Here is a 14,812-nt window from a genome sequence, read left to right on the forward strand (position 1 = left end):
ATCTGTTTTAGACACTAATTTAAGATGACTTATTAAAGATCCTCGCATTCTAACATAATTTGCAGTAGAATTTCTTGCCTTTCAGATGATTAAAACAGAGATAGGAAAATACTTTTTTAAAAAGGAAAAATGCATATTTAAAAACTCTTGGGGGGAGGGGGAGTGGCTAATGTGAATATTTTCAACCTTACATTTCATTCTAGGCAACACTAACACATCACATTGGTTTTGAAAATATTATAATAGCAATCATGTTAAAAATATTTAGCACATATGAAGTTAAACCTCTGTTTTCACTTGTTCTTTTTTTCTCAATCCCCTTGTCACTCCCTTTTTTACACACGTAACTGTCTATGGAGGGGCTACCCACTGTTTCAAACATACTGAAAAACTAAAAACTGCAGCTAATAAAAAAAGTCATTTCACTCTAAATGAATTTCTCAAAGTAGTGCACGTTAATATGTGCCTCTGTGGAAACAACTCTTTCTGCATGTCAGTTTAAGCTTCTCCATATGATTCTTCTCAAAGGCTCCCTTTTAAAACCATCACTACCACTTTTTATCTTGTTATATAGACTGTTACTTTTGTTTCATCACAAATCTCTGCCTGTTTATTAGCAGCACAGCCACTACTATCAGATGACATTTGTTTTACTTAATGTATATAGTTTTAGAAAAAAATACAGGAACTGCTCTTACTGCAGTATATGAAAAAAATTCCAATGTACATTTAGCTGACACTGCATCAGCTGCTATTTAAACTGGGCTTAGCTAATGGACTTTTAATGTCAGTGGGGTTATGAGCAGTTACTGGCTATTAGCAGAAATGGCCCCTTTCTATAAAAATCACTTTTCCTCAAGTGTGTTGTTTGAACATTCTTTTCCCTGATTTAGTGACTGTCACTGAATGCAAAACAAACATAAGGCCTCTGGAATCTGCTGTTATCTTTAAGACCTTCTTTTTAACCTTGCAACTCAGCATTAAACAGGCAGCCTCCCTCATTAGCATTTGAACTTGTAACAGCAAAACTAGTGATGCATTATTATTTACTTTGCAGTTTTAGCAAAGTACTACACATTTTGCTATGAAAATCTGGTATCATTGATCAATGATATATGTGTGTTACAGAACATACAAAACAGTTTTCTGAGCCCTAGAACTGATTTATGCACTTTTAAAATCCTAGTTTGAAAATGTCAAGTGATGTGGAAATGTATGACAATGATCAGGATATATTTATACGATATGTCACAAACATTTATATATTAACCTGCATTTTAATACAACATTGAATATAAACAAAGAAGTGTATAATCCCCATATCCTGACTGAAATTCTATGCTTTCCTCCATTAGTAACAACCATTTTTTTCTTCTCAATTAACTTTATCTTTGCTTGTTTAAATAAAGCTTTAAATAGAGGTAATGGATAAACCTGGAAATAAAGCCGCCTACATAGCATCTGAGGGATTCCTAGAAAATTAGGAATTCCTCAATCTGGAAATAAAACTATATTTGATAATTGAAACAAACCATCACTGAATTCTGGTCAGGGAAGAAGAACACCATTATTGACTTCTTTTTTTGGATTTAGCCTTATTCAGGTTGCTTACCAGGGAAATTGTGTCAAACTCCAGGGGGAGATGTTTTCTACCAGAGAGGACCCAAGGGGAGATGCTTTCTCCGAAAGAGTCATGCATGAAGTTGGAGGACTTTAATCGCACATGCGTGAAAGTCAGCATTCTACTTTGGCCAGCAAATTATAGTTCACTCTTTAGGAAAATAACAGAAGTTCTCCAACACGCCTCTGAAATAAGCCAGCAGAAGTCCAGATTCCCCAGTCTCCGCAACACAGATGACAGGAGAAAACTTGTTCTTTCAGATAAACCATTGTACTAATGAGACAGAAGCATCTACACTGTGCACTAGGGAAATGATTTAGCAACTTGCCAAGAGCATGGTGATATTCTGCAGAAAACTAAGATATAATTTTCTAGTTAAAGATCATCGGAAGTGATTTTCTTATCCAATGAATACCTTTACTAATCTGTTTTATAAAATAAAATGTTTTCTTTTCATTTGTTTGATTGGTGCTGTTTCATTTTTTTAAGGGTTTGCCTAGACTGTATGAACTTTCACTCCTAAAACAAAGAAAGCAACACATACACACAATTTGTCCAAGCATTTATATGTTAACAGGGAGTTGTTGGACTATTCATCTACTCCTTGTAATTATTCATTTCATTAAGAGTCTGCCTGGAAATTCCTTCCTAGGAAATAGTTTTATAGTTATTTAATTCAATAAAAAATGACATATATATTTTTCATGTGATCATTTCTGATAAATCCAATAAACTGACTTTTTCCCTCCACTGGGAAAACTTAACTTCTGTTAAAACTTTTCCTAGTCATTCATCTATTTTTTCATCCTGTTACATTAAGTAAACTGTAATTTTCTTCACTGTGCTTTTTATAATTCCCTATAGATATATGTATGTTTGTGTAAATATAAATAAAAAGAAGTTAATACACATATTTCAATCAGTATATAAGGAGAGATTGTCAACATTTTTTGAAAAATGTACAGTAATGCATTAAAGACAAAACTCCACTTAAGCAAAAATTTTTCTGAAACAATTGTTTCATATAAATCTAAAGAGAATGCTATTGAATTTCTAGTAAAGTACATGACATTCAAAAACTAACATCGGTATTGTTATTAATGACAATGTTTAACAGAATAGCTCAGGAAATGGCAATACATTTTACAAGGACCAACTGAAGGATTAATTATATATTTCATGATATGCCACTGATTTAAGTCTTGATTCCTCAAACAAGCACAGTCTGCCCAAGTAGGCCCAAATAAAATCCAAACTTAACATGAGTTAAGTATACATTATGAACTCAAGAAGCTTAAAATTCCATCTGAATCTATGTGAAGCTAAGAAACGGAGCTATTTTACCCTATAAAAATGACAGAGTTAGTATATTCAGGCACATATGTTATAAGCAAGTATCTCTCAACTAAATAATCAAATATGGACACATCTTCTTAAATATCCATTATCCATAGCTTTCTACTCTATCATCAACCTGTTTGATTCCATTAATTACTCAATTTAAATGTTAAGACCAGGCAGATGAAAACTATGTTAAAAATTATGATTTTATTTAATACTTCATGAGAATATGTTTCATGTAGGACTTGCTGCTTCAAATATCCATTACTATTTCAGTATTATTACATGAAATTATAATAGAAATTGCCACATGAATTAAGCTTTAAATTAACTACAAATTCTGGAAGACTTGGAGATTTTAGAAAACATGTAATATGAAAAGCAACAATGATACAGGTAAGATAATTTCTCTTTTAAAAATCAATATATTTCACAATCATTCATGTCACCTGCTTTGTGCCTGATACTGTGCTACTTGTTAGTAAATACGGAATCGGATCCCATTTCTGCTCCTCAGGACCCTGCTGCTTCTAGCCTAGAAATGAAACACCCAAATTGAGACACATCCTTCATTGATGAATGTATCATATAATAATAATGAAATCAAATGTGTTACTCTTTGAGGAAACGCATTATGTGTGTCTAAAATTACATTCTGTTAGGATTGTCTTTTGAAGTTCTCTCAATTACTTTACTTTTAAATACTTTCCAAATCCTTTTGCTGCGTTAATTGAGATAGGTGAAAATCAAGGCTCTATTAAGATGAAAGTTCCCAGTCAGGGGCCTGTTGAATAATATTATGATGGTATACTAATCATGGGTCTTTATTCCGATAGCGCAAACAATAAATCATTTGAGCATGTCTGTTTTTTCCTCAGCTTCTGAGAGCAGTTAGCACTGAAATGGCTTCTGTTTTCCACCAAGCTGCGAACTCTGTTGGTGATGGCTATGGTAAGCTAAAATGTCTTTAGCCTCTTTCAATCCTTGAATTTGATCCCTACCTAACACATTTTTAAACTTATACTCTTTCATCATCTTATGGAGATCCAGAAGGAAGAAGGAAAATTGTTCAAGAAAATGAGAGGCAACATAATTACTGTTTTATTTAGAATGACTCCAAGATTACTGCTTACTAAACTTGAACACTTCCAAAGGGTGACTACAATGTGACTATTTGGCAAACTCTTTACTCCTTGGAAGATAAAATTTATCATTTTTCCCTTATGAAAAAGCTAAATTCAAATGTCAACATATTTTACATCAACATAATACTCAAAGTGAAATAACCATTATTTATCATGTCTTACCAATCTTCAGTTTTTGTGGTTGGCAGTGGTCGTAATAATTGGGTTATTTCTTTGGGTTTTAATTAGAGATAACACAGGTCTCTGAAAATTCACCTATATTAGAATAACAACAATGACAATAGTGCTTCTGTCACTAGTTATCATTCTTAGGTTCTATAAAACTTAGTAAATACCATTTGTTAAAGAGTATTGTTTGATCCAGTTTTTAAAAGGATTTTTAGGCTCCTTAATATCCAAAGAGATATCTGAATGATTTAAAATATTAAATATGAATTCAAGGATCAAATATGAAAAATTCATAAAGAATAAAACAGTACAAAATTATTCCCTTTAACCCTAACCCATGAATGTAATTCACCATGTATTGACATAATTCACATAATTATGAATGGATACTATTATATCACACATATTATCATATTGCATTTAAGTTCTGTCTAAGAGAATGTATATTATGAATTAATTTTAAATGGTAACTCTCCTATACAACCAATATAGTTTACTTCTATATTACTCTTTTATATTTCATATTATTATACACTCTAGTTTCCTTAAGTTTTGAAAAAATGCATTTCTATTCATGGATATATTTGGCTTATAACTGGACTGCAGATGTATTTTAATATGCAACCACTAATCTGCTTTTATTGGAAAGGAATTTCATATATAAGGCTTTCCTTCTGAATAGAATAACAATAGAGAAGGCTTAATAAATTATACTTGAGTTCAAGCAGTCCATGATTAATCAATTAAGACATTGACAAAAACTGAGAAATGTTAGCATTCATCAATAAACTTGTTTAAAGTGATGAGGCAGCTTTTGTTGTTTAACATCCATAGGTAGAAGAGGACATAATACATGTTCATCTACAGAAGGCATTTTTGTAGCTCTCATAATTACTGAGAAATGAAACTAGCCACAGAATCCACATGACAAAATGATTAATGAAGGTAAAAGTCCCTATCCTCACACATTTTAAAATAAATAAGACTGGTAACTCTGGGGTTAAATCTGATTAATCAATATTATCTGTTAACATGATTATTTTGTGCCTTAGTATTTTAAATAAAAACCCTAACAGGGGCATCATTATAATGAAGTCTCATCTGGCTCCCTGAATCTCTCTCACTTTCTGCTACCTCCTTGGCAATGAGATACGGTTGGTTGTTTAATTAAAAGAGTGTATTCCCCAAACATTGGATTTTTCAGATGTTATGCCTACTTTTGCCACACAAAGCACTTCTGAACCACTGCTCACTGCTAATAAAATGTACACTGATGTAAGGACAAATATCTGCATATTTGGCACTTTCGAAGCTATAGCTCTCTTTCTAAATTTTAACTTTAATTTAATTAGTGGCATGGAAAACCTTAACACAATAAACTCCGTGTAGACAGCTAGATATGTTTTAAGTGCCCTAAATCTGGAGACATTCTTCTGTGTATTTCAAGACCCACATTATATATTCCTATGGCAGCAATTCTTCCAGGAACACATTTTTAACTTCTGAAACTACATTACAACTTCTAGTGAAAACTTTTTTTTTTAACTTCTGAAATTGTAGCTCAGTATTTCCTAATATTTTGTTTAAAGAATACAAATATTTGAAATATATGTTTGCATGAAAAGGCAGAAATTCTTTCAACAGCTCCTAACAATCAAGTAAAGAGGACTTAAGAAGTTTACTATTTCTGATTTTGTTAGCTAGTAAAAGTATTATTATAAAATGGTTTATATTACAGCTTCCCCCAATTTTTGGATGACGTATATTTAGAATAAGAGAAAAAATAAATTATTCAGTTATTGGATTTCATTTTAAGAACTAGAAAAAGGAGACACTGGTGTTTTAATATTGCCTAAGGCAAACTTACTCTACTTTAAAGAAGTAGTATAAAAGAGAATAGCACTGAATTTCTGTGCATAAAACATCCTTGAGCTCCACAATTCATGTAACTCTCCTTTACTAACACATAAGCAATAATAGACCCAAATAAAAAATGAAATCTAAGAAGAGTCCACAGATAGGTGAAAGAAGTCAGGTGAAAAGAGAGACACAGAGAGAAATTGGAGACTCTGTAATTGCAGAACCAGGCAATCAATAACAAAAGCAGAATGACAATTTTGTAGGAGAAATAGCTGTCTCAATTCTAAGTCACATAAAAAGCCCCACAAATCTCTAGTTGTATCATAAAGGTTTGCCAGAAAGCAACATTTGCAACAAACATGCAAACAAATGACAGCAATCATTAAACAATAGAGTGCAAAACTTTCAAAATATATGCTACCTAGATAATCCATGATGTTCTGTATTATGACACCAAAACTACCTATTGCAAATATAATTTTAATAAATGAAAGAACAGATGAATTTGCATAGCCTTCAAGCCAACCTATTTTTCTATGTTTCTTTGTGTTATTTTAACATTCATTCAATTATAGCATTTTGACTGTACCCTCGGATCAATTTTCTTTTAAAGAAAAATTGGTGACATTTTCAATAAGGGGCTGATTTTTCCCAAATCCTTATCAGAAAAAATCTGGGTCTTAAAATGTTTTTTCCCCTGGAATAGTGTTTAGGGATTTATGAAAAGTTATCTTTCAATATTTTTTGTAAAGATAGAAAATCAAGGGTAGAGCCTGTAACCAGGTCTTAACCTACAGTGACTGAACATAGTGTATTTAGAACTAGTATTAGGTTCCTTTTCTCAGAGAGAGCAGAAAGGGAGCAATGAGGCTACGAAAGGGAGAGATTCCCACAGGCTGTTCAAACAACCATGCACTCACTGCTCAGAAGTTTGCAGCATACACCCAGGTTTCCTTTGGGGCATCTTCTCAGGCAGCTCCATCACTTTCAGGAAAGCAGTGTCTGTCTGCAGCAATCCCCACTCTGAGCTCAGAGTCAATGACATTTTACATTTAATTTATTTAACTTCTAGATTTCTTTTCCAATGGTTTACAGAGATTGAAGCCAAAGAATAATATTTACTTTCATGTGCCAAGCACTGTTCTGAATACTTTATATGTATCAATTCATTCAATCCTATTATGACCTATAGCACATATCATCCCCAGTTTACATATGACAATTAGGAAGCATTGGTAACCACTACTCAGTACTCAAAGAATGGGTACACGCTTACAAGCAGCCTTTAGCTTGTGTCTCCCCAAAGCCAGGCCAAATATATATTAAATCTAAGTAAAACACAATTGCAATGCAAGCACAGCTTCAAAAACATCCCGCCTCCCACCAAACTGCTGCCCTTGAGTCCCTCTGTGTAGAAATTCTGGAGCCTCCATTACTACTCACGCTAGAGCCATAGGCTGACCTAAGTTTACCTGCTTTGGACACTTGAATTAGAAAGTACTATGTATGTACCACTGTCATATTTCAGACAGTGAATTATAATTATATGATTGTAAGTCTGCCTTCCTTGAAGGCTGGAACTGTCTTGTTCAACACTGTGTCCCTAACACACAGCACAGATTCTGGGATATAATAAGTGCTCAAAAATTGTTTAAGAACTTGCCCTCTATACACTGGGATAATACATTATCCCAATGAGCTAGTAAGTTTTTAACTTGTGGGAAAATATGAACAGGATTGTTTTTAACAGCCACAATTACAAAAGTCAAACTAAAAAAGATACAGCCTAATACTGCATGGCAAGAGCATTGCCTCAGTCCCCTCTCCCTCCCTTTTCCCCATTATCTTCCTGAAGTGGTTGCAGCCTGTAATTTTAATGTTTCTACTGAGAGTGACTCCCTCTGCTGCTCTGGAAAAGCCATGACCTAAATCAGAAAAGTGCTAAATGCAGTTAAGGCCTAATAGAGCACACTCTCGTTTTCACTAATTGGAGAACCTAGCATGCATTAGAGAACAGTTGTTTTTAAATCTCAACAATAATTCTGAATAAGCTAAGAGGGTTTGCCTACTAGAGTTGGTGCCAGTTCAATGCCTCAGAGGGTTTGCTTTAAAATAGATAAATATGAATTCTGATTAGGATAACAGGCTCCCAAACCACAATGGGAGGTGCTAGAGGACCTTGTCTTGTTTAACACTCAATCTCCAATATTAGGAACACAGGAGGCCAGAGAGTCAATAAATGTCTATTATAATCTAATGCTCCCTTACTCTTTGGAAGTATTTGAAAAGTTTGCTCTCTGGGTGAGGCCTTTTAAGGATTCCCTAAGCTAGACTACTTGGAGATTTTTTTCTGAACAAAATCTCCTTATCACAATTCCAAATGTGAATTCTTGAATTTACTCTGCTCCTAAAATGGAAAAGTGTATGGTGGAATTGTAACAAAGTTCAATTGTCTTCAAAGTCAATTGTCTATTTAGTCTGAAACCCATATTGATAGATGCATGAAAGTCATTTTTATCCTTTTGTAGTACAAAGTTATATTATTTGTTTTTTAAAAACATCATAAATTAACTTAAGATAACTGAGAATTATCTCAATATAATTAAAGTCTTCAGAAATTTTCTGCTGGGAATTTGGTGGTGTTAACACTCATAACACTAGTTGGTGCTAGATAAGCAGCATATCAATACTGTGTAGTCCAGAACTAACATGCATTTATAAAACAAGAGGGCACTAATTCTGAGGCACAAATGATCAAACACATCTACACACACACACACACACACACACACACACACACACACATTCCCCTTTCCTAGTAAAATCTTTCATTCTTGAAAGTCAGAAGCACCGCAAATTCCCTGGAGCTAGGAGTTCCCAGCAATCCTGAATGAAACAATTAGGGCATAGCCAGAAAAAAGAAATTTGTTGCCTAAAGCTTGGAGAATTTCCCAAGGACCTGTTTAAAATGATCGCTATCTTTCTTTAAACCACAGTTACAAAACTTAGTACACTCAGACATAAGATTCATTTGCTTTTTTTTTTTTAATTTTAAACATCTGTTGTTTTGTTGGATATCTATGAAGAGATATCTTTTTAAGAACTTCTAATTTTTCCAGTACTTCAACAACAGAATAAAAACCTTGTGTTTAGTGTAAAGTGCTTAAATTAACTTTTTCATCTTAATAACATATGTGCTTCCATTCGTAAAAATAATTAATTCCCTTTTTAAATTCTCAGCACATGAAAAGGATACCTGAGGAAATAACAGCATCTTTTATTGTCTAAGGGTTCTAGTTCAAAGAGAGAGAAGGGAAAGAAATTAGAAAGAAAAGGGAATCTGAGGACCAGACCATTATAAAATGTGTGATTCTCATTGCACTAGTAGTTCAATAGTAAACAGGATGGAAGGATGGATTAGAGTAGTGTTGATAGCAGCTGATAGTAGCTGATAGTAGAGTTTGGTGCTTTTTACTTTCTTTGAAACCTAACAGTACAGAGAGAGCTGGTATTCTGGAGCATGGAGGACAACAAAAATAATAATGGTGGAATAGTGCATTTTATAGATCACAAGTTTCAAACATAGATGGAGAGTTTGATTCAGCAGGAACTGAAGGAACTGAATAAACTGAACGGAGAAGAACATCACTAAAATTATCACACCCAACAGAACGTGCATTTTATTTTTTCCCTTTAAGATTAGAAAAGCAAGCTCAGTCCTCAATCTTTGGCTTGCCTGGTCTATAAGAAGAAAATAAAAGTGCAAGAGGCAAGTATTCAGTCTTTTCTTTTAATCTCTTCTCCCTTCTTTCAGTATTAATCCATTTACAATCTTCTGTTTGATTATCTTTATTGATCGTTTTTTTTTTTTTTTTTTTCTACCCAGTCTTTTTAATTTGGCTGTTGTAAGCTCTCGGCAGGGATCCTATCCACTGTTTGGCATCTTTGGGACTTTAACTTGTCCTTTTCCCAAACAGTTCACTCAGATAGCCCACCCTCCCCCCAAGCATGTCTTGGTTCTTTGTGCGCCCAATAACAGCAGGAGAATTCCACAGGGAGTTACACGGGGGCTTGATTCCACAACCATTCATCAGGTTGCTCATTTAAGCTTCCAAACTCCCCCAGTCTAAGCACCGTCGGCTGCTGCCCTGAGTACTTCTAACCAATTTCAAGAAATCTACAAAAAGCTTGTGTGATTCTCACTGGAACTGGAGACTTCTTTGTAAAATGGACAGACACGAAGCTCTGGAAGTGTGCGGGGGCGGGGGGAGTAGGGTAGAGCCTCCGGGATGGGAGGCATCTGGCGAGAAGGAAAGGAAAGATTTATGAGCGTGGCCACTTAGAGGGGCAGCAGTTAAATTTACTCCCGAAGTAGCTATCGCTAATTTACAAAGCCTTGCTAATCACATACCTTCCCACCCGGACCACACTCGCCTTCGCTCTGCCATCGGCTCCACTACCAACGCTCCCGCCCTCAGGGTTTCTCACAGATTGGAGGGAATTTAGACGAGAAACGCCAGCGTGTCTAAGCATCCATCACCAGGGAAGTTGGGGCTACACCGCGCCTCCTTCGTTCTCCGAATTTGGAAAGAAAAAAAGTGCAACCGAGAATAGGGGGTGGGGTAACTCCTTGAACTGCTGCTGAATGCTGCATAAGCTTCCTCCACACGCCCAGGAAAAGATGTGCCGTCTCCCCGGAGCCAGGGCGAAAAGACCCAGGTGGGCACTCGGCTTGGCCAGAGGACCTAACAGAGACTCTGGAGGAGGCAGCGTTGGCGCTTTACTGCCCTTCTCCTTTCTACTTAGCTTTCCTTGCTTGGAAGGGCTGAGAGCTGCCACTACCACTTCAAACGCGAGGGAAAAGAAGGGAGCCGGGCGATCAGTCCCTGTGTCTCCTCTCTTCCCGTACCCACCCCTGACTCCCGCATACTCTGCTCGCAATCCGCTTTTCCCCAGGTCCCGGATACTTATTTTAAGGCTCAGACACGTTAAATTAAAATGTTAGAGTTACAATCCGGCGGGCTACCCCGAAGAGTTTGGAATTTGGTTTGAAGGACCAGTCAGTCTCTCCAGATCTCTGGGTTAAGTTTCTCCATCTCCTGGTGGGAGGGTGTCCCGGAGGGTGTAAGAGTGCAAAGGTGTTCACACCCCGGGGCCTGCCGCAGAAAGAGGTTACAGGTTCGAGTGGACAACGTGTCCATCTTACTGCACCCTAAGCAGCAGCCGAAGGGCACCGGCGTTTGTTGGTCCTCGGCCGCAATGGACACATTTTCTTAGCAGAGGGCCCTTCGGCGTCTGGCGTGCACAGAGATGCACTGAAGATCCCGCAACCCCAGCTGTGGCACAGCTCAGGGAACCTCTGCGCACCACGAGCATCAGGACGCATCTATGGAATGCCACAGGGCCACCCGCACGAAAAGAGTCTCTCCAAACCTCTGTGTGTACAATATACAACAACATGCGGGTGCCGAGCAGAAAGTGCAAAAGACACGCAAAGCACCACATGCCCAAAGACGGATGCAGGTTCACACCCCGAACGTCCCTGGTCCATGTCCATCTTGGAAGATTTATTAAAACAAATAAGAATAATCAAAGCTTCTTGACTAGTTGTGAAAGTGGAATTTAGAGTGGTTTACAGTTGAGAACAAGAGGGAGAAGCAAGGAGAACTAGGAAGGAGGAGAGAAAGAAGGAGGAAAGGAAGAAGTGAAGGGAGGTGGCCGCGGAGCCTGGTGGACCCCCTTACCTTGTGCGGCCGAGCCGGTGCTAGCGCTGAGCAAGGCCAGGGCAGGTAGCACAAGCATTTGCAGTATGTATCCCAGTCCCAATCCGCAGCGGGCCGCTGTCGCCCGCATACCTTTCCTCATCGTCGACAGAGGTGTGCTCGGGGGAACAACACAGAGACGTGCAAACAGCGAAAAGCCCCTACTGGGCAGCAGCAGATTCCGTACTCCGCCAAGCAGTCAGAAGAAATAAAGATAATCAGGAGCCACACTACACTTTGTCCAAGGGCAGGGGCCCAAAGCGGTGGAGAGGAGGCGCTGAAGAGGAGTTTGAAGGTCCCTCTTTCCCTGTGCCTTCTAACTGGCGTCTCCCGCGAGTGGCTGCTCTGCCCGCACTTGGAAAGTCCGGGGAGGAACAAGGCGGCCACCTCTGCCGCTCCCCCCAGCAGCAGGAGCAGCAGCAGCTCCGCCAAGCGCCGAGCCTGGACTGCTCTCCGGGTCCCCTCGCCGGTGCGGAACACACTCAGGCACCGCGGTGGGTGGATGGGGGTGTGAGAGAGGGGAGGAGAAGTGGGAGGGGGAGGGAGCGGAGGGAGGGAGCTTGGGTACCGTGGGGCGCTCCCCTCTCCAATCTCGGTGTTCTCACGCCGGCGGAAAGGCGTCTCTGCTGCTGCTGCTGCTGCTGGGTGGCCAAGGAGTGTCACCTCCTCGAATGGGGCGCACAGTCGGCGGTGTGACGAGCTTCGGAGGAGGAGTGGAGGGCGCAGCCCAACTCCGCTGGGGTTGAAAGCGGCGGCGGGAGCGCGCCCGTCCGCGTTATGTAAGCTAGAGTTAGAGAGGGATACGTGCCCAGCGCTGGAGGTGGAGACCGGTTGTTCTACTCGCCGAAACCCGGACCAGAGAGAACTGATGGAGGAGCCGGCTGGGTAGAGTGGGAGCGCGCCTGCCTCTTGCCGTGCGCCAGGCCTGGGCTTCAGGAGGGCAGCGGGCGCGCCCCAGGTCACTTGGCCGTATCCAGTGGAGCTCAGCCTTGCCGCCTGCCTTCCTTTCACGCCGCCGGCAGATCCTGAGCCAGACTCCCCGGGACTGGACTTGCTCTACGACTTTGGGTCTCGCGGTTGATTAAGCCACTTGAGGGCTCTAGCTGAAGTCCTGCGCGGGAGGGAAGAAGGCATGAAGCTTTTGCAGTCCTCCAGCCCGCTGCTCTCTTGGGTTTGTCAGCGCCACGCACACTGCTTTATGCATTGGGCGCCTATGACTTCTCTGCAGTGGAACAGAAGCTAAAACCTCAATGAAAACTCATTCTTCAATAGTGCTGTCTTTGCGTGCATCTTGGTGGCTGGCATGGTTGAGTATGTAAAGGGTGGTGAGCTGATAACCTGGAAAAATTCTCCCAGAAATAATAGACAACAGAATTTTCAGATACTCAAAGTGATGGTGGAACCAATGACTTGCTTTCCAAATTCCTAACAGCATGTGTAAGGACCCAAACTGCTAACAATTTTTTTTTTTTTTTTTTTAACTTTTCTCTAGGAAAGAATGAATTGTCTGGAAAGCTAGGATTTGGATCCTAGGTGCAGTGATGAAGGAGAAATGTAAGAATGGGTGGGTAGAATAAGAAAGGCTAGACAAAAGGAAAGTAAATGGACTAGAAGGTCAATGCAAACTGCAACAGCCAACATTCTGGGAAGAAGAAAACCAGTTCCCAAGATTACTACCTTACTAAATTAATAATAAAAAATCATATATCAGGGAAATTTTAAGCTCTGGTGCCAAGTGGGACACAGGCACACAAATGACCTCACACATGAACAATCTGGCTGGGGTCATAACACATTCTATGACCCTAGGCAGGTCAGGTGATCTTTGCTTATCTCAGTTTCTTCATCTGTGAAATATTTTATTAGATGGTGCCAAAGTTCTTTTCAGTTCCAGCTTTCCATTATTCTGCCTGTGTAGCCACTTCTGAACCTCTGGCCAATAAACCTGTCTTGGATGAGCCTGATAGATCTTTTGGCAAAAACATTGACAGAACTGTCTATTTTCTATTTCTATGGAGGCTCTGCTTGCCATGCTAAAATCTCTTCTTCACTCTCTTCAGTTTTCCCATACCAAGGGTTATAGTGATACTGTGGCAAGAGGGTGGGTTTTAATGCTAGATTTCCTGGGTTAAATTCTTAACATTTCAAATTACTAGCTGACCAATAATGAACAAGTCTGGGTGCCTCTATTTCCTAATCTGCACAATGGGTTTAATAGCAGTACCTATCTTATAGGGTTTTTGTGAGGATTAAATAAGTTAAACATACATATAGTGCCTGACGCATAAAATAGTAACCTGCTCTTCTTATAATTGATGAAAGATTCCCATCATCATCATCATGATATCTAGACTAGTGTTGTTGAGTAGACCTTTCTGTATTAAGGAACAAGCTTGTACCTGTGCTCACCCAAATGGTAGTCACTAGACACGTGGCTATTGAGCACTTAAAATTTGGCAAGTGTGACCAAGGAATTGAATTTTAAATTAATTTAATTTAAATAACCACATGTGGCTAGTGACTACCATGTCAGATAGTGAAATTCTAGGCCACTCGTAACCTGTCAATTATTTTGACAACAACAGCAGCAGAAGGGATTATGACTGTATTTCATATTTATCTTTACAATTTTTTCCAAGAAGGACAATAGCTTAAATAATAAGAATGAAACCTCCACACATACTCATAATTGTATTAACATGGAATATTTATTCATTTAAAATTTTGTTGCCTGTCTTTTCTAACTAGAATTTAACTCTTTTAAGGCAGAGACTTTGCCTTGTTTGTCATTTCATCCCCAGCTCCTAACACAGAGCCTAATATTTAGTTGAGACTCAATCAAAATCTGTTAGTTGATTGCCAAAAAGGCTCAACAGGGAAGAATACTTAGAGCTTAGAAGAGTTAAAAAGGATTC

General features: G+C 38.7%; 1 protein-coding gene across 2 annotated transcripts in view; it reads right to left on the reverse strand.

The window, feature by feature from the left end:
• Window positions 1-12,628, reverse strand: part of UNC5C (unc-5 netrin receptor C) — a 380,387-nt gene extending 367,759 nt beyond the window's left edge. For both annotated transcript variants that reach the window (XM_037830293.1, XM_037830292.1), the window contains exon 1: window positions 11,880-12,628. In XM_037830293.1, coding sequence (XP_037686221.1) covers window positions 11,880-12,000 — 121 coding nt within the window. In that variant the 5' untranslated portion in view covers window positions 12,001-12,628. The remainder of the gene's footprint in view (window positions 1-11,879) is intronic.
• Window positions 12,629-14,812: the final 2,184 nt, after the last annotated feature.

Source organism: Choloepus didactylus, chromosome 3 (genome assembly GCF_015220235.1).
Source record: "Choloepus didactylus isolate mChoDid1 chromosome 3, mChoDid1.pri, whole genome shotgun sequence".
NCBI classification, from domain to species: Eukaryota; Metazoa; Chordata; class Mammalia; order Pilosa; family Megalonychidae; genus Choloepus; species Choloepus didactylus.